General features: G+C 39.2%; 1 protein-coding gene across 3 annotated transcripts in view; it reads left to right on the top strand.

Moving 5' to 3' along the window:
• Positions 1-19515, top strand: part of SGPP1 (sphingosine-1-phosphate phosphatase 1) — a 32004-nt gene extending 12489 nt beyond the window's left edge. For 2 of the 3 annotated variants that reach the window (XM_065404008.1, XM_065404007.1), the window contains 2 exons: positions 16961-17050; positions 18964-19515. In XM_065404008.1, the coding sequence (XP_065260080.1) occupies positions 16961-17050; positions 18964-19515 (642 nt within the window). Of the gene's footprint in view, positions 1-16960; positions 17051-17633; positions 17864-18590; positions 18846-18963 lie in introns of those variants that run through there. The other variant, XR_010561390.1, reaches the window with a different exon arrangement.
• The last annotated feature ends 1298 nt before the right edge of the window (positions 19516-20813 follow it).

The raw sequence follows: 20813 nt of genomic DNA, 5'->3' as shown, positions 1-20813 counted from the left end.
CAGTAATGATAGGGAGAGCAGCTCAGAGGTGGAAGAACCAGCAGGCACTAAGGGGCATCTTGGCCCACAGTATTTTTTTTTTTTCTTCCTGCCCCTGGTTTCCATTCTGTAAACTCAGAAGTTTCCTCGGTGTGTTCAGAATTATCCTGGTATCTCTTATAAAGAAAAATGTGCCTATTTTTCTGGTGGTCAGGAACTCATCTTTTCTAACGGAGACTTTTTTTTAATACCTGCAAGAGTGTCTTCCTCTCTATCCAGTCCAATCACAGGCAGCCAAGTCCAGGCAGGTGTATTCTTAGTCCCCTCCTTCTGGCAAGAAAATTATTGGGAGCATCAGGCCCCAAGAGTAAACAAACATACATCATATCTGTTAATCTGATACCCTAACTGCCCATTCATGCTTTCACAAGCAGTGATAGTATGGGTGCACAATATTGTAAGTATGGTCCCTCTCAACCTATTTAAAAAGAGAATTGTATAGTCTAAGGGCTTTTCCCTAAAGAGGAAGAGTCAGTGCATGCAGACAGTCATCCTAGATCTCTTATGAATGGGAACAATATAACCTGTCCCCTCTCTAGAGAGGAAAACAAGGCTTTTACTCCATATTGTTCCTAGTCTCTTCTTCCCTTCCCCCCCCCACCAAATCAGAAGGCCATAAAGAGCAGTTCTTGACCTCAAGTATCTCAACAGTTCCACGAAGAAATCAAAATTCAGTATAGAGACCTTAAAATCCACAGTGGCTGCCAACAACAAAAGGAACTGCATGGTATTAATGGATTTGAGGGATGCCTATCTCCATACAAGGAAGGATGACCACCTAGTTTGGGCACTGGTCTGGGGCATGGCAGACTTAGGTTCCAATCCCTGCTCTGCCATGGACTTCCTGTGTGACCTGGGACTAGTCCCTTAGCCTCTCTCTGCCTCAGTTCCCCATCTGTAAAATGTGGGTCCCAGAGATGAGATGGGCAGTGCCAAATTAAAACCACCCATTGAAATGTCATGAAATGACACCCCTATGGACCAAGTTGGTCACAGGATATACACACTATTGCTGTATCTCAATCTAACAGTCTAACAGATGCTTCCTAAGCTTTGCTCTCTATACAATACAGGTCCTTGCCCTTTGGTTTAGTAATAATATGGCAAGTATTTACAAAAGTGCTGGTAGTGTTAATAATAGCTCTTGGACTGGAGGGGGTCTGTGTCTACTTACCCCTTCCTGTGTGACCTCATCCAGAGCCACTTTCATAGATGGCACCATGTGATGAGGATGCTGCAGAGCCACAGTTTTTTGAAATCAGTTAACGTTGTCTCAGTGGATTCCTCATCATGGAGTTGACATAGATGTGGTCCTTTATAAAGTTTCTTTTTGCAGGAAAGAGAAGAGAAGCTGAGAAATCTTAACAGAAGTCAGTCTCTCAAGGGAAGTACCCCTTCATGTTTCTTCTGGGATCAGTGGTCTTCATTGTGGATGTTCTTAGTGGCTCATGCTCACATGAGATCACTACAGAGCTGCTTCTTATCCACCCTTCAGCGAAGGTCTATCTCCCCAGCAGGATTCTCAGGTCATTCAGATGGTGAATGAGTCTCAGCAGATTTAAGTTAGGAATTCTAATAAGCGAACCCACTCAGGACATTTATCAACAAAGATGCAAGCATAGAGGGATGGGGTGTTCACAAGGTGTCAAGGACTTTCCAAGGGTTCTGATGGAAACGAGAGCAAGCACAGCATAAATTGGTGAGACCTCAGGACAATCTGATATGGTCTCTAGATTCTGCTCCCACATGTGGACTCCCCTCATGTTGATCATGACAACACCTCAGCCATGTCATATGTCAGCAGGCAAAGGGGAACAAGGTCTACAGTCGTCAAAGAGAAGCTCACCTCCTGATGACTTGGACAGATAACTATCTGCAGTCAATTCACTCTCTTCATATCCAAGGGAAAATAAGTGTTATGGCTGGCTGGCTCAGCAGGCCAAAATTAGATTATCCTGAGTGGGAACTATAGCCAGATGTGTTCCATTTACTTGGAAAGGAATCTGGTCTCCCAGCAATAGATTTTTTTGCCTCCCACTTGAATTGCAAAGTTGTTCAGTGTTCTTATCTGGCTGGTGGAATCACAAAGCCAAGGCAACAGATGCTTTTTCAGAAAGATGGCCCAAAGGGATTCTTTTATTTATGTCTTCCCTCCCTTTTCTCTCCTTGCCAAAACATTACAGGGGATCAGCAGAGAAGCAGCACTGGTAATTCTGGCTTCTCCAGTGTGGCCAAGGAAGCCTTTTTTGACATGGTACAAAAAGCCCCTGTATATTTTCTGTCCAGAAAGGATCTGATATTACAAGGGCCAGATATGCATCAGAAGTTGAAGTGATTCAGTCTGAATCTAATTGCTAAGTTCTTGAACAGAGCCTCTTAAGCCAAAGAGGTTATTCAGAGGAGGGAATATTCATACTTTTAGCTTCTAGAAATAACTCTACTAACTCAACATATTCAAAGGCCTGGTTGAGGTATTCCTATTGGTACGAGGACAAGGGTCTCATCCCTACATCTGCATTTTTCATTAATTTCTTCAAGATGGACTTGGGGTAGGCCTGGCAGTTCAGACACTCAAAGATCAAGTTGCTGCTTCATCTACTATCCTTAATGCCGTAGATGAGTAGTGGATTTCATCTTACCTACATGACTAGCAGGTGGTTTTTTTTTTTTTTTTTAATTAGAGCAGCATCTTTAATGCATCCTTCCAAGTACACACAGTTCTTTCGTAGAATCTTGCCTAAGTGATCTTTTTTGACAGCAGTTATGTTAGTTCCCAGGTGTTTGAGTTGGGAGCTCCTTTCCTGCAACCTCAATGCTGCAACTTCTGTGAAGATAGTGGTACTTAGAACCAACCTTGTCTTCATTTCAGAGATTAACTCCAGGCTCCACAGAGCACAGGAAACCATCCTTCTGCCCAGCTCCATCGCACTCCAGAGAGAAATGGTAGCCTACTTCATATGTCCACAAAGCTCTTAAAATGTATATTCATTGCACAGCTGAGTTCAGAAAGACAAATGCTTTGTGCTTTATCTGGTGTCAAAGGGAAAGAAGATTTCAAAATCTTCTATTTCCATGTGGCTAAGATAGTGTATCTTAGAAGTGTACAAGTGCAGGATCTATACTATGCCCTCTTTTCCTCAATATGTACATGAGACCACTGGGAGAACTCATGAGACGTTATGGGTTTAGCTGCAAACAGCATGCTGACACTCAGCTATATATCTTATTAATTCATGCAGCCACCACTACTATTAAAATGTCAGTGCTTATAGGAAATTAGCTGTTGGATGAAAAGCAGGTGGCTCAAGCTGAACCCAGACAAGACTGAAATGTTGTTGGTCAGAAAGATGAAAGACTTCAAAGAGCTGGCTAAGATGTTGTCTCCACCTTCCATTAAAGACATATAGCCCCCATTTGTCAAGTGCAATGTTTTAGAGTCCTGTTTGACTCTTCACTAAGCTTGAATAACCAGATAGGCACAGTTTCCAGAAATATTCCCTTTCACCTCCAGCTTGCTAGGAAACTTCATCCCTTCCCACAGACAAGGACCTGTCTACAATAATCCAATCTTGTCACTTCCAGGCTGGGTTACTGTAACTGGTAGTATCTGAAACTGAATGTGAAGATGATGCATAGGTTCCAGCTGGTATAGAATGCAGCTGCCTATCATCTCTATGGCTCAGGCAACTGTGAGCCCATCAGGTTTGTGCTCAGATCCTTTACTGGCGCCCAGTGAGATTCCGATGCTAGTTTAAAGCTTTGGTCCTAAATTTCAAAGCAATTAATAGATTACGCCCCACCTACATGAAAGACCAATTTTTTATCTGTGAACCATCACGACAGCTGTGCTTCTCCTGGACAATGCAGATCACTAAGACCGAGACCAAGCATGTGAGAGCTGAAAACAACACACATTCTCTGTCAAGTGGTTTCATCTGTGGAACGATCTTCCGAGGAGATCAGGTGAGTCTAGCGTCTGACCATCTTTAGGAAATGTTGCAAAGCTTTTCTCTTTGAGACAGCCTTTCTGCCATAAATGACACTTACAAATCAAACACTTCTTTTATTTCCAACTCCCCACCCAAAAAAGGTCCCTACCACAAACTGAGTTCTGACCCCATCAAGGGAGAAGTGCCACAGACTCCATAAGTCCACTAAGGACTTTACTATTGTTATTGTTTTTTATCCGAAAGACACTTGGGCCCAGATTTTTGAAGGCATTTAGGTGTTGCTGCATTCAGTGTTGTAACATGTACCTGATTTAAAGCCTAAGTCTCATTTTCAAACGGGATTTAGGCCCTAGAAACTAAAATCCCATTGATAGTTAATGGGGTTTAGGCTCCTAAGTGCTTAAATCCCTTGTGAAAAATGAGATTTAGGCTACTGAATCAGTTAGGTGTTGCAAGGCTGAGTACAACACCACCTAAATACCTTAAAAAATTGAGCCTCAGATGTTATGGAGATGGGTGTTGGTACAAAACTTAAATTGTATTATTGCTATGGGCAACTTTTCTTTAGTTGGCTTTCCACTGAGTCCTATTAAAATACTATAATACCTAACAGATCTAAAATTGAAATGCATCCTTTCTGTGTCTTGTCTTCATCTTTAAACTGGTTCAGGGCTTGGCTCACTCACGAACTAAATCTTCCCAATGGGGTGGAAAAATACTTGGTTTGATACACCCCCAAGGCTTGCCTACTTAATATCCATTGGTACACAGTTCTGTCCTCCCCAAGAATAAATACATTCTGGTACACTGAAACAAACCCACTTTAATCTGTCAATTAATATTTGATAGAGTAGAAATAGAGGGAATTAGAATTCATGCTCTTTTGCTTCTTGAAAAGCAGATGGTGAACTGATTCTGGTTGAAGTCCATTTTTACGGAATCAGCCTAACAACCATGCTTTTGTAAAGAACAAATAGACTGTCCTTGAATTGAGGGGTGTTTATTTGGAAAGTGAGGCCTGAAAGGTGGGTCTTGAATGCTGTTGTGTTGCTACATCTTCAGAAGAGCTTTAAGTTACAACAGTAATGAACTATTTATTGAAAGTAGCAAGTAAGATTTTTGAATGGACACACAATAGATATTTCATGAAACTTTGTTAAATCCCATTAGAAAAAGAACACTTTTGTGTGTACAACACAGGCCATAAAATTTCACTCTCTCACCCTGCACTGACTCCAATGACTTGTTTGGCTAAAACATATCTGCCTGATTTGAAGACATTAAGTGATGGAGAATCCACAACATTCCTTTGTAACTCTTCCTGTTTAAAAAAAAAAAAAAGTGCCTTATTTTTAATTTGAATTTGTCTAACTTTAACTTCCAGCCATTGGCTCTTGTTGCTGTTTTCCTCCTCTCGATTTAAAGATCCTGTTAGTACCTAGTATTTTCTCCCTGTGAAGGTATTTAGACTCTGTAATCAAGTCACCTCTCAATCATTCTGATAAACTAAACAGATTAAGCTGTTTAAGTCTCTCACTGGAAGGCATTTTCTCCATCCCCTCTAATAACTTTTGTTCGTTTTTGGCATCTTCTCCAATTTTTCCACATCCTTTTTAATCTGTGGTCACTAGAGCTGTATGCATTATTCCAGTATCTGTATCACCAACGCTCCATAGAGAGATCAAATCACCTCCTTACTCCTACTCCCCACTCCTACTCAGCAGTACCAGTGGTGGTTTCATTTTATAGATCAGAACAGCTGCTTCAGCAAAACATGTTGAGAAAATTGGACAAACTTGCAGTATAATGGTAGTCTGTTAGATAAAATATAGAGGAAGACATGCCTTTCATTTCAGGACATATCACAAGACGAATTTTACATTGCAATCGCTTAATTTCTAACATGATGAAGAGGTAGATTTTATATTCTGCCACATACCCCTCTAAAGGTCAGTTCTCAAAGTCAGATCTCCTGAAATATTAAGGACCTGCCTGCCTGGAGTCTTCTGAATCAGCCTAAGGTTGGTAGATGTCTGAAATTTCAAAGTCCAATCCCCGGTTGCTAGTAGGGAGAGGAGCATGCATACTTTCCCTCCTACAGGCCTCTCATCAAGTGGCTGGGAGGAGGGGCGGTAGGGTTTCTGGTACTGTTCTGCCTGCAGTCTTGTGGCTGCTGCTATGGAGCTGTGTCATTGATACCCTACTCTTTTCTTCGCTTTCGCCCTTACCCTAGTCTCTGTTGGGGTCCTTCTCCCAAATAAATATCTCCAGTTTGTCTGCTTCTCATAATTTCTGTGAGAAGCAGGAAAGTGTAAATTACCTGATTCTTAGTTCTTATAGTTGCCTATTAGTGAAAACTGACATGAGTCTGGTCAACTTTCAGTCTATGGTAGCAAAGCTTAGTACAGCAGCCAAGGCATTGGGGCTTTCTGTCTAGACTTAAGAAAATAACTTTCCCTTCACATCTGAAAGTTTAATTATCTCTGCAATCGTAAGCTCTGTAAAAGCTATCTGAGGGTTTAGCTAGCAGAAGCTTCTGATCTTGCCATTTCTGAGGGAGGAGAATACTGTTTCCCTCAACTACTATGGCCTACATTTGGGGGATAGAAAAAAGGGGCAAAATGTGAATTTTAATGTGATTAAATGGATTAAAATCAAATTTTATTTTAGTTCTCAAACATAGAATTACTGTACAGTAACTTCTCACTTAAAGTCATCCTGGTTAACGTTGTTTTGTTGTTACGTTGCTGATCAATTAGGGAACATGCTCTTTTAAAGTTGTGTAATGCTCCCTTCTAATGTTGTTTGGCAGCCGCCTGCTTTGTCTACTGCTTGCAGAAAGAGCAGCCCCTTGCAGCTAGCTGGTGGGGGCTTGGAACCAGGGTGGACCGGCAGCCCCCTATCAGCTCCCCACTCCCCTAAGTTCCCTGTGCAGCAGCTGCCTGCAGTTCAGCTGTGTCCCTCCCCCCCCCCCCCCACTGCCATGTGCTGCTCCTGCCCTCTGCCTTGGAGCTGCTCCCCGAGACTCCTGCTTGCTGTACGGGGGGGGAGGGGGAGGGGAGAGAAGGAAGAGGGGGGCTAATGTCAGGGTGTCCCCCTCCCCCCTGCTCCTGCATCCCACTTACCCCATCTTCCATAGAGCAGGGCTCAGGATGGAGGGAGCTTGCAGCAGCTGCGGTCTCAGCAAGCTGATCTAATTAACAAGGCAGTATACTTAAGGGAAATGCGCATATCTCCCTCCATTCCTGCTGCCTTGCAGAGTGAGAGAGTTAGCCCTTGAGGGCTCAGCCAATTGCTAGTTCATCATTTAGCTGTAAGGGAAATATCCCACCCTCTGACTCCTCCATCTCAACCAAGCTTCACAATCATCATCACTGTGTACCAGTATTAAATTTTGTTTAAAACTTTGTGTGTGTGTGTATATATATAATATATATAGTCTTTTGTCTGGTGAAAAAAATTTCCCTGGAACCTAACCCCCTCATTTACATTAATTCTTATGGGGAAATTGGATTCGCTTAACATCGTTTCGCTTAAAGTTGCATTTTTCAGGAACATAACTACAACGTTAAGTGAGGAGTTACTGTACTACACACAACAAAACTACATTTGGAACCCTGTTCTCATGCTAGAACCTCACCATTAGAAAGAAAGTTGAAAAAGGCCTGGCTTTTTTTAACTGAGAAGGAAGGGAAAATACTTTTTTTTTTTTTTAAGCAGAATTTCCTTTCCACCTATACAGAAAACTGGAGTCTAAACTAAAAGAAATGGGTATCTAGAGTCCTCTTTGGTACTCTCCTCCACGAAGGAAGGGGAACTTTCTGACCCTGGGTCATAATCTTCCAAGACAGATTGTCTCCTTACGAATGTTTTCAAACAATGATTAAGTAATTAAAAACCTTGGCATTCAGTCAGAGGGAAAGAAGTTCAAGAAGGGCACTTCAAGGGAAATATTTTCTGCGTGGATCCAACCAGAAGCTTGCTAACCTACTTTAGGGGATGCAATTAAAGCAGAATGGGAATTTCCCAATAAAAACAGGAGGCATAATATATGATATATGAACATCTAGGGATTTGAAAAGGAAAAATCTGATCTGTAAAGTACATATTGCCATGCCTTCATTACTTAAGGAAACGATACTTTGGAGCATTTGTTTCTGCGGTCAAATAGATAAGTCTCTGGAGAAATTGCCAGCAGTGGCCAGACATTAGTTTACACTTTTTTGCCAGCTCTGTTATGACATTCTCATTATACCTAAAAGACAGCATACCTAGCAGATTTAAAGTTGTCATAATAGACTTCCTCAGCCTCTTTTTTTTATATTGGATATATTCATGGATACCCTGAGGTTTTTAACTGGAACTATAATACCTATAGGCAGAAATCAGACTTCATCTTTGCTTGAGATCATGGAAGACCGATATCCAGGTGAAACAGTTGCTAGCTTTGAAAAAATTCTTACGAGGAAAGGTGGGGAGGCTTTTTGGAGAGAGTTCTTGTCAGTGGTGGCTGGATTAGTAGAAAATTGGTCATTACCATCATCCAGACTTTTTAAGAAAGATTTCAAGACTTATTTAATTAATTCAGTTTGTTCAGAAATCCAAATAAAAGATTCTGGATATAAGAAGAAAACAGTAAATAAACACTAGTCTGGTCCATCTGTGGTCTTAAATGGATTTATTTATTTATTTATTTATTTATTTTCATGGATAACACTAGAAACTGTAATAGCTACCAATGAGTTTGAACAAATGGAATTCAAAGATGAGTGAATAGGAGAATTACTACACCAGTGGCCTTTCCATGGCAGAAAATTTCTTATCTGTTAACTTTCTTTTCTCCTAAATAGCATGTCATCTAATCTGTCATTCATTAATATAATTTGCACACATAAAAAATATTAGCTAAGGTTCCTTAAAGGAAATGGCCGCTCACACAAACCCTTAAAACCAAAGAAATGTCAATTAGGATATTCTTTTTTAGCCTACCATAACCCCTATTCATCACACACACCACTTTCACTAACAGGCTCCTCAACTCTGTGAATACCATCTCCAACATGTTCAGTAACAGTACAAACACCTCATTCCTCAGAATCTGACTGTACTGTGAAACCTTAATTCTGACATTTGCAACATGTAAATGTCTATTGAACATCAGTGCATTGCTGAAGTGTCTGATGTGGTGTTTTATCATGGAGAAGTATGTGGTTGGAGTTAAAGTTTTGAGGTGACATTTGTGGTGACATTTTTGTTTTAGCATAAAATTAGTTTTTAAAAAATAGAGTGGCCACCTCTGAAAAAATTGGTTTAAATGACTTGCTCAGCATCATATAAGAAATCTTTGGTAGAGCTGGGGATGGAATACAGTTCTCCAAGGTCCTAGATCAGTGGTTCTCAATCGGCTGCCCACAGGCTGCTTGCGGCCCAATCGGCACAGAGCTGCAGCCCATGTGACATCCTCAGGGCCATACAGGTAGTATTGGATGTGGTCCACAATGGAGAAGCACTGTCCTAGACCCATGTCTTGACAACACCACTCTAAAGGGGCAAGGAGGAAAGCATGGGATCATGTAATTAAAGCTTATCATTCACTGTATGTCTCGCAGTGTCTTATAGAGCTGGAGATGCAGGAGTAGCCCATTTAAAAGAAAGTATAGCCAAGTATGAAGACTTAGTCTAATCTTTCTGAGAGACAGCATGGCCAAATGGATGAAATTTGGTTTCTGTTCCCAGCTGTGCCAGGAGTGATCTTGGGAACCTTTCAGATCTTCACACATTTCCTCTGTGAAAATATTTTGAATGACACTTGTGTACCTCCTGAGGTCTTGCTTAATAAGAAGAGCAGTGAAGCACACCCCTAGTATGTGGATGAAATAAGATTTGAACTCATCATCTCCTGGATGCCAGTGCACGTTTCCATAGGGGAATTTCTCATATGCTGTTGCAGCTCTGCTGATCTGGCACTTTCTTACTTAAGGAACCACATATTGAAATTACTGTAATTTTGTGGCTTTACTTTGGCATTTTTCTTTCTACTTAAGTAGAAATTGCTAGTACTGTGGAAAAGATCCAAGTATCAATCTATGCCATTATTGGAAAGCTGAGGTCTCTGGGATTCCTGATTAGCTAAAATCCTAAGCATGTTCCCCAAAGACAACTGGAGTACATAAGAGCTCTGATACATTTTACAAGTCTTAGATTTTGTATGACTCCTAGCACCTGCAATACTCCTGTACAAACAGCTACTGTGGTCTATACTGGACACAGTTCTTAAATTTATACTAAACTTATCAGACTGATATTCTTTTTGCTATATAGGAAATGAAACTAATCTTGGAAGTATGCCGTGGGTCTTGTGACTGCCTCCCTTTTATGGCTTTGTAAAACTAATGATTCTTCTCAAACGATAAAAGGAAGCTGCACCCTATTTTGCGCAATACAGTGTTTTGCAAATATGTAGTTTAAGAAAAATGTCTTGCCCTTTATGAGTTGTGAAACAGTATACCATCTTAATCTGAGGACTTCAAAACTTTTATTAAAAAGTTTGAAATTTTGTTTATTTCTGGACTCTGATACAGTACATACCAGTTAAAATGAAGCATGTTCTTCCTTCCCAATAATGTAGTGTAGAGAATCTTGAAAGATTTTTTCCATGCCATGTGTTCAAGAAAAGCATTGACATTCATGCTTTAACAAAAACCCTAAAGAATTAAAGTTCTCTTTATGTGGTTTGTAGAAGACAATATCATAATTTTCCAGGCTTCCTTATGTAAAGGTCAAGGAGAATGGAGTATGTTCAGACTATTTCAGGTTTCTCCCTAACTTTCATGAATGCCTGCATATCACATTTATTTTTATTTTGAGTTGAGCCTCCAAAGCTCCTTGGATCAGTGGATAAAGTTTGTGTTGACTTGGTGTTGTCTCATCTTCTGTGTTCCTAAGGGTTAGCAACAAGAGCAGATGAATTGTTAAGGATCCTAGATTAATGTAGATACCTTTAGTAAGCAAGCAAACTGGGAGAAATAGAAACTCAGCAGAGTTCTTTCTATAAATCAGTAGTATTCAGTTTCCTTCCAGGCAGCTATCTTAAACAATTTATATTTGATTATAAATTCAGTATTGCTAACCACAAGTGATGAAAAAATCATGTCAGTTCCTCCAAAATCATGAGATTATTTTAAATCATGAGATTAAAAATTTTTTTTTTGTCTTCTGGGCTTTGAGCCTTTAGGGTTCGTGTTTCAAGCCTTTCCCCCCCCCCCCCGGAACCCTGAGAAATAGAAACATTCTCCCCTCCTCCCCTGCACACCCCCCCAGTTGGAAGCTGAGCTGCTTATGCAATTTCGTTACTCCAGGAGCTGAGGCTTATATCATGAGACAATTGCAGGTGTTGCTAAAATTGGAATTAATGCATTTCATGAGCTATACTCAAGTTTAAAAGAAGTTAAGTGTTTGAATCAGTCAGCCAAAAACATGTGAGAATCTGTCTCACCTTACTAGATTACATGGCAGCATGTCCTTAGGACTCCATATTCAAGACTCCACCTCCATCCTATTCAGGGGGCTGATATTAGTTTTATCAACCAATCAGGCGCAGCATGGACTACTGGTAGAAGTACGAAAAGTGCTGCCATCTCCGTGTTGATGGACAGACCTTCAGATCTGTCAAGGTGTTCTATTCCACCCACCTGCCCCCTTAGATTCATTGTGACAGATGTGTCCAAGCAGGACTGAGGTGCACAGTAGGACAACCTCCAGATACAGGCGGTCTGGGGTTTTGGACGCAGTCTCAGTGATACAAATAAATTAGAAGTCAGAACTGTTTGTCTAGTTTGCAAGACTTTCCTACCCCTGCTTCGGTGCACCACTGTTCAGGTCCTAGCAGACAATCCAACTGTGATGCACTATATAAACAGCAAGAAGGGGAAGCATCTGCCCCACTATGATGGGAAGTGGTTCTTTTGTTGGCATGATGTATTTTTTTTCATTGAGTCAGCCTGATATCCCTTCATTTGCTGGGTGCTCAAAACAATTTGGCAGATTATCTCAGCAGGAGGGCTTAGTCACTCACCAGTGGGAGTTGAAAGACTTGGTTCTGCAGCAAGTATTTCTGAAATAGTGGGTCTCCTCAATAGGCTTATTTGGCTGTTAAAATATTTTAAGGATCAAACTTGTAAAATGTGCAAAAGTGCATCTGAGTTATTTATGTATCATTAAAAGGCTGCTAGCAAAGGTTTAATTAGTGTTTCTAGATTGCTTTTAATGTAATCTTGCTGTAGTAGATGGTTGACTCATGGAATAGATGGTTATAAAACATTTAAAGTGTTCTGGGATAACTGTAATTCTAAACAGTTTATTTTATTTATTTATTCTCCTTTGAATAAATATAACTTCTGTTTTCCTGCACTACCACCCATTTTTTTAATAATATGCAGACAATTCATTGTTTAACAAAGTTTGTAAAATCTTCAGACAGTAAACTATGTCCTCTTTTCAACAAAAGATTGCAAGGTTCTGTACAAATATTATGTTTTGTAAGACCCTGGAGAATAGATAAGTTATTTTTCCCACTTCACAGATGGGTAAACTCAATATTGTGTAAAACAGTTTCTGATCACAATCTGACAACTCTTTGGATCTACAAACTCAAACTTCATGAAGTGTGTATGAATCCATATAGCCATATTAATTAAAGTGGTGTCTTTTGAAGGGTTAGTGAAACTACTGTTTAAATACTTGGCAGCAGCATCATGTGTTGTAGATTGCAGCATGCATTTTGAATGGAAATGGAGAATGTGTTCTGTTATATTTGTGACTCGAAGGATGTTGCACCTACTGGGTGTCCTCTGTCAACCCTAGCTTTTTCTTAAAATGTCGGATGGTATACTGTTAGCAAGTTTTTCTCATAGAATAGGTTAGCACTAGTCTCTCTCCTGTCATTGCTACTTTGAAATCAGCAAAACTGATGTGGACTACCTCTTTGGAGTGCTTTATCACAACAGTAATTTATCAGTGTTGTACCTTGTCACAGGATATTGTATTATAAATTTTACTAGATCATAGGAGACCTCCAATGCCACTAAGGATTTGTCATTTTGGATGCATCCTGTTTACCAGTTCCTTGATACTTATTAAATATTAAATACTATTTTTGATTTTAGGAACTATTAACTTCAAATTAATGATTTACTTGTATTGAATTGTGGAACATTTCTCATACAGGTAAAAATTTTCCAAAAGTATGAACTGAACAAATAGAGGTCCAGTTATGGGCATAATTTTTGCAGTTTCCAAACTGAAATTTTGAAATGTTCTAAAACCATATTCCAGTTCATATATTCAATTAGTTTAAATTGAGTTTGCTTATTTACAGTATACAGCATAACTTCAGAGTTATGAACACCTTGGGAATGGAGGTTGTTCGTAACTCTGAACCAAATGTTATGGTGATTCTTTCAAAAGTTTGCAACTGAACATTGACTTGTTCTGTAAAGCTGTATTTATGCAGAAAAAAATGCTGCTTTCCCTTTATTTTTTAGTAATTTTCATTTAACACAGTACTGTCCTGTATTTGCTTCCCCCCCCCCCCCCCCTCGTCTCTTCTGCTGCCTGATTGCATACTTCCAAATGAGGTGTGTGGTTGACTGGTCAGTTCATACTGAGGTTCTACTGTAGCTTTTTAAAAGCAGTGGTGCCTTCTCTAAAGTACCTCTATTTTTAATACCTCCCCCCCCAAAATGAAGCACTGTCTTAAACTCAAGGATCTGGTGTACGGTCAGCCTTATCTGCTGACTTTGCTGATTTAAAATAAATGTTCCCCATTTTTGTTAGTCCTTTCCATCAACTTTGATGGGCTTTGGATCCAGCTTTGGGGGGAGGAGATTCTGTTCTGGCTTATGCATCAGCAGAATTGATAACTTAGTTTCGATTGCAACATTTTTAATTGTTAATGTGTGAACTTGGAAAGAACCTAGCCAGAGTTTCACTTCCCCAGATAAGTTTAGAGAGGTGGAAATTAAAAAAACAAAACAAAAAACATGTTTTTACTGGTAAACTGAGCAGAGCTGATCTGGAACTGTCAAATAAATTTGGAACCACACTTTTTTTTTTTTAAGTCACTTTTCAGAGAAGCATGCTTTTTCCATAGTCAATTATTTTATGCCTCTGCCTTGCATAGTTAGTTACTGTTGGGGAGAAAAAAAGTTTCCGGTACAAATCTTGGTCTGTTGCAACAAAATAAGCAATGAGCATTGGTACTGTAGCTGATTATAACTTTGTCATTTTGCAGATAGATTTTGGAAGATGAGTGATTTTCTGTACCTTCTAGAAGAGAGCCAGTAATTAAAAATACAGTCTAAACTTTTAGTCTGTGCATGACCACTATAGGCTGTGTTCTGGTTCTTTAGAAAATAAGGCTTTTCTTCTTTCTATTAAAAGAACAGGAGTACTTGTGACACCTTAGAGACTAACAAATTTATTTGAGCATAAGCTTTCGTGGGCTACAACCCACTTCTTTTTCCACAAACAAACAAAAAGTATTGTATGATCAGGTGAAAGATTCTAGCAAGGATTACTTGTAAAAATCTAGGTAGTATTACTACAGGGGAGGAGTAGCTGCTACTGGAGAGTAATGTTATGATGTAATGATGGTAATAATAATTTAAACATTATGGTGGCAAACTAGGTGAGGGTCCCATTGTGCTAGGCACAGTATGAACACGCAGAAAATGACAAAAAGCTTGCAGTCTAACAGATAAGAGAATAAGGCATTGGCTACACAACAAAGTTTTGTCGGCAAAAGCTGCCTTTTGCTGACAAAACAGGGGAGGTGTACACAGTGCAAAGCTACTTTTGGTGGCAAAACAAAACCACCTTGATGAGAGGCATAAAGCCTTTTTTTGCCTCAGGATAGGTCGGTCAGCCAGCTGTCTTCCTCGCCCCAGACACACCACTATCCTCTCCCTCCCCCTCACCCCCTTCAGTTGAAAAGCTGACAATCTACTAGGATGCCCCTGGAATGATGAGATTGAGAAACCTGCATCATGTGATGCTGTTAGGGTGACCAGATGTCCCGATTTTATAGGGACAGTCCCGATATTTGGGGCTTTTTCTTACATAGACTCCTATTACCCCCCACCCCCGTCCCGATTTTTCACACTTGCTGTCTGGTCACCCTAGATGCTGTACCTGCCCCATGAGGCATTGCAAACCCTTCTCAAAGCACCCTGCGACCAGTTGCACAGTGGGATAGCTACTCCAGCGCACTGCTCTCTGTGTTGATGCAAGAGCTGTTTGCATGGATGCACTTTACCGACACAACGAGCTAGTGTAGACATGCAACAGCAGTTTTAATTAAAGCGGCATAACTTTTACAACAAAACTTTGTAGTATAGACAGGGCCTAAGTGGACAGACAAAGGCAAAAAAATAACCAACTGCCTAGCTTGATTATGAGAGAGACCAAAAGCAAAAAGTATTTAGACTTGAATATTAAAATCTGATGCAAACTTGCAAAACAGAGTTGGTTGGGTATGATGGTAATACTATGTGAATAGTGCCCAAAATGTTTTAAGCTCTGTCTCTACTCTCAAGAACCTACATCCTTACTCAGAGCCATCCCTTGGATAGGGCAAATCGGGGCGACCGCTCTGAGCCCCGTGCTTTGGGGGGCCCAGCGGGCTGTTGCGATTGGCCAGTGCGGTCGGTCCCGGACGAGACGAATCGGTAACTTCTGCTCCGGGCCTTGCACGCCCCTAGGGATGGCCCTGCCCTTACTGTGTTACAGTATTATAATTTTATTACATATCTTCATAATGTTATAACTTTGTATGATGCTTAATTGATTAAAAAGACATGGTCCTGCCCAGCACTGCCTGTACTGTGAATAGAATAGAAAAGCAGACAGAGGGAAGGGGGTAGGAAAGAGAGACAAGGGTTAAAATAAATGGATCCATATAGTGAGGAAAGATGTTGTAAGCTCTGACACTTAAGTAAAAACTGAGCCTAGGGCAAGAGGAGAAATAGTAAACAGCACTAGCGTATAAAGCCCTGATGCAGTAAAGCACTTAAGCATGTGTGCAACTTTAGAACTACTTAAGTGCTTAAAGTTAAGCATGTGATTTAGTTCTATTGACTTTAATAAAGTTGCACACATGCTTAAGTGCTTTGCTGGATCAGGACCTAACTCGATAGTGGAAAGTAAAAGTAGTTTTTGAAGTGGGCTTTAAAAGAAGAGTTGAGGGCATTTGAGACCTGATTCAAAGCCCATTGAAGTCAGTGGAAGCAAGTTTCTTGAGATTTGGGGAGTGGGGAATTATCACCGGAGTGAGAGATGTGAGAGTCAGTCAACAGGAGTTGAAGGAGAGGAAGAACAGACTCACTCAAGATGCTAGGAGAGAAAGGGAATGAAGGAGAGATTGTATTGGTAAGGAAACAAACAAGTGAGGCTTTCTTTAGGATAGGGAAAATAGTATGCAATGATTTTGTAGCACCAACATGCTGGAACTCCTTTTTATGGAGATTTAATACATCATGGAAGCAACTAATGTTTCTGTAAATCAGAGAGAAATGTTCCACTCCCCTCAGTCGGCTGTAGGCTTTAGCTAACTTTATTAGAACTGTAAAAGCAGCAGAGAGTCCTGTGGCACTTTATAGACTAACAGATGTATTGGAGCATGAGCTTTCGTGGGTGAATGCCCACTTTGTCGGATGCACCCATGAAAGCTCATGCTCCAATACGTCTGTTAGTCTACAAGGTGCCACAGGACTCTTAGTCTGGATCTGTAAAAGCAGCAAACACAGCTACCCCTCTGATACTTTATTAGAACTGTTCTGTGTACAGTTTAAAATGGTATTTGAAATATGAGATCCAAGTGTGGTGTAGCTATTCATTGCTAAATCATTTTCATGGAGTATATACTTATGGCTTATGATTCTAATACAATCTTTTTCTTTTCTTTTTTTTTCCAGTATCCCCTTATGTATGGTCTGATTCTTGTGATCTGTTGGTGTTCCCTGGTTTGTTTTAGTCGAATTTACATGGGAATGCACTCAATTTTGGTAAGAGAAACACCACACATTAAATCTGTTACTTGACATAATGACGACACCATATACCTGCTTTCATATCCCTCTGTAATATTCAGATATTTAAACTACACTAAGGTATCTTGTGCATTGTGGTAATCCGAGGGGCTTTTTTCAGCATATGTTACTGTATGTGGAGCCAGTACTCTATTGTTAAATTTAAATGAAATAAATTGTTTATCATCATATAATTTATTAGCAAATAGAAAAACTATACAGTCTACAAAGATTTTACCTAGTAACTTTATAAGTTTGCAGAAAAGGCAGCTGTCTAGAACCCTAGATGTTTTTGACCGAATTTTTTAAAATAATTACAGTAACTAAAACTAGCAAAATGTGTGCCCTTATTAAGAGGTAATAGTTTATTGCTGATTGGGTTTGTAACTAAAAACATTTTCCCCACACATACTTAAAAGCAAAATAAATTGTATAAAGCATTTTTTACATAGTAAGACTGGCTGAAGGACCAATATTATGGTTAAAAATTCTGTATCAAGCTTATTAACTTATATAAATTAGTTACACAATTAAAATTAATTGGCACTCTTGTTTGCAGTTTCAGTGCAGAAGTCAAAGACTAACAGGCAAAGGGACAAACTTGCCCTCTCCCTCTCTGATAGTTCATCCGGAGAAGGGTTGAAGTACTTTGTTAGGGCATGAGGAAAACTTTTCATGCTCATTCAGCTTTCACTTGTCACCTTGGCACTTTGCAAAAGCATCAAGTTAAATCTTATTTAAGGGAAGAAGACTTTCACGCTACAGCACGCTGGGAAGAGAATGTACTTGGTCAGTAGTTTTGTGTTGCCTTGATACTCTGGAAGATATCTGCATGGTCAAAGGGCTTCTCCCTCCTAGTTCCACTGCTGCTTTTCTTCTTAGTCATAATCCTATTTTTGTGACAGACTTTTGTATGGATTAGACTAATACTATGCTGCTTCTGCCTTTGTGTTAACAGTAATGCAGCATGATGTTGGCTTTATAGGACCAAAAAAGACAAACATTGATGGAGTAACCCTTTTTCAAACACACAACTTTGGTAATTCACAAACGTGGTAACCAAATTATGAAATACATCTGGCAGGTCAATTTGTTTTAGTCATGATATATCAAAAATTACCCAAGTAGGGCAGTCTCCTTTTAAAAACAAATTACAAAATACTTTATGGAAGTTTAAAAAAAATAAAGCATATTCAGTACAAGTATAACGATATGTCTGCGACACAGCAGAATCATTTGAATAACAAACTAGTATTCAAATGAATGGATTCTTCCTAACATATATTACAGCTGTGTATTTCTACATACTGTAAATAGTAGAGATATCAGTACTTTGTTGTTGCAATCCCAGAGTGTACTTGCTAAGAAATTCTGTTGTAGGCTTAGTGACCATTAGTAATATCTAACCGTGACACTATCTGCTAGTTTTTTTTAAAGTTACCAAACTTTGTTGCTGTTTATCCCATTCCTACCTGGCAATTTTTCACAGTGGGTTTTACCTTTGTCTCATTCTTAGGAGTGCAGATACCAGAACTTGGCAGCTTCAGATGGGGCTTAGGACCACTTCTTTGAAAACCAGTCCCAGAAACCATCTCTGCTGAATCTTAGGCTCTTTGTACATTGCATTAGAAAAGGAGCAAGTACAATTCCTTCCCCTACTATTAGAACAAAACTATATACATTGTGAAAGGTTAAATGTAAGAAAAAGGAGATTTCAAACATGAGGAAGCATCTCTACCTACAAAGCAACTAAACTATTCTCCATGTTAATGTAAATTACAATCTTAAATGAATTATTGAAATAGTTATTTCGAAGTTGGATATGAAAGAAATCCTAAAAATAAAGTATATCATACTAAATGATTGTATCTTTTATCTCCTCTCAACAGGATGTTATTGCTGGATTTCTATATGCTATTCTCATCTTGGTTGTCTTCCATCCAGCTGTGGACCTGATTGATAACTTCAATTTAACTTACAAGTATGCACCACTAATTATCATCAGTCTTCATTTAGCCTTGGGGGTTTTCTCTTTCACTCTTGACACCTGGAGCACATCACGAGGAGATACAGCTCAGATTCTGGGTTGTGGTGCTGGAGTTGCTTGTGGATCTCATTTTAATTACATGTTGGGTCTAATGCAAGATCCTTCCCCAGATACATTGCCTTTAATTCCTCCCTCCATCACTGTGACTTTATTTGGAAAAGCCATATTGCGGTTATTGATTGGAGTAGTACTACTATTGTTAACAAGAATAATGATGAAGAAAATCACCATCCCACTGGCCTGTAAAATGTTCTCTATACCGTGTGATGATATACGACAAGCAAGGCAGCGCATGGAGGTTGAACTTCCCTATCGCTATATTACATATGGAATGGTTGGGTTTTCTCTCATGTTTTTGGTTCCTTGCCTGTTTCTTTTTATTGGTCTTTCTTGATGTAGACTTATTCACTTGACAAGGGAAGAAGGGAGGTAGTTGCCTAATGTAAGAAAATGTGCACCGGTTTGCTATTGGCAGACTTGTGAACTTTGCTTTAGCAGGGACTTTAACAGCAATACATGACAGGCACTGCATTTAAAGGAAATTGCACATCTTAGGTATGGTGGTGGGCCAAAAGCCAAGAATTACTCTCCTGAGAAGTGCTATACTCTATAAATGCCATGTCTATTCTTATTGCTGTAATGGTGTGTGTGTGTGTGTGTGTGTGTGTGTGTGTGTGTGTATATACATGCAGTACATATATATGTGTGTATACACGTACGTAGTGAAACATACATCATACTGTACTTGTATACTTTGGCATATTGCAAAGGTGTCTGACAGCTGATCAGAAAGTTCCATTTGTGTTCGGTTTAAGTCATTTCATAATAACTTACCAGTTATTGAACAACAAACCGCTAATGGAACAGCTTATGTGTTTTCCTCCATTCTTCCCCAAACTCAGTTGTTTATATAGATGGCATTTCTAATGGACCAAACTTGCAGTGAGATCAGTTGTAAAAACTGAAGTTATTTCCTTCAATCCCTTCCACAAAATAAAATGTCTAGGTTGACATTGGTTTTAGGTATAAATAAAACTGTTAGATTCAGGTACTGTATTTTATGGCTTAATAATTGTGCCTTTCTGTTGCTAAATTAAGAAATGCCATATACTGTGATGTAAAAATATGACAACTAATTTTATTTTAAGTCATACATAATTAGGCAGATATTTTTAAATGTAGGTGTCCACATATTTGAATGGTTAATTTTAACTATACTGATCACAATTTAGCTTATATTTAAAATTATATAGATGGAATGAGCTGAACAGTGAATCACTAAGATCAACAGGTTGTGAATGGACAATAATTCCCTTTTGTAGGTATTTTTTATGTGCATTGTCAGTTACTGGTAGAGGATATATTTTTCTGCAAATTGTCTTAATAGTTTATATACTGGACAGGTATGTCCAATATTAAGAAATAAATTATAAACAATAACAATGCACACCCTAGCTATAAATGGCCTCATTTGTTTTGTTATTCCAAACTGATTTTAAAAGGGCCACTATTTTTAGAGGTGTACTTAAAAGATCCTCTTATCTTGGCTTTAGAAAAAATATATAAATGTTTATGCACAAATTGAATATATTGTAGTTCAAGAAGTCTTACCACTTTTACCCATACCTAGACAAAATATATAAAGGTCAAAGCAAATTTCATTGTGACCATTCTATAATAAATTAAACTAAG

This window comes from Emys orbicularis, chromosome 4, assembly GCF_028017835.1.
Source record: "Emys orbicularis isolate rEmyOrb1 chromosome 4, rEmyOrb1.hap1, whole genome shotgun sequence".
Taxonomy (NCBI): Eukaryota; Metazoa; Chordata; order Testudines; family Emydidae; genus Emys; species Emys orbicularis.
This window is presented reverse-complemented; position numbering and strand designations above follow the sequence as displayed.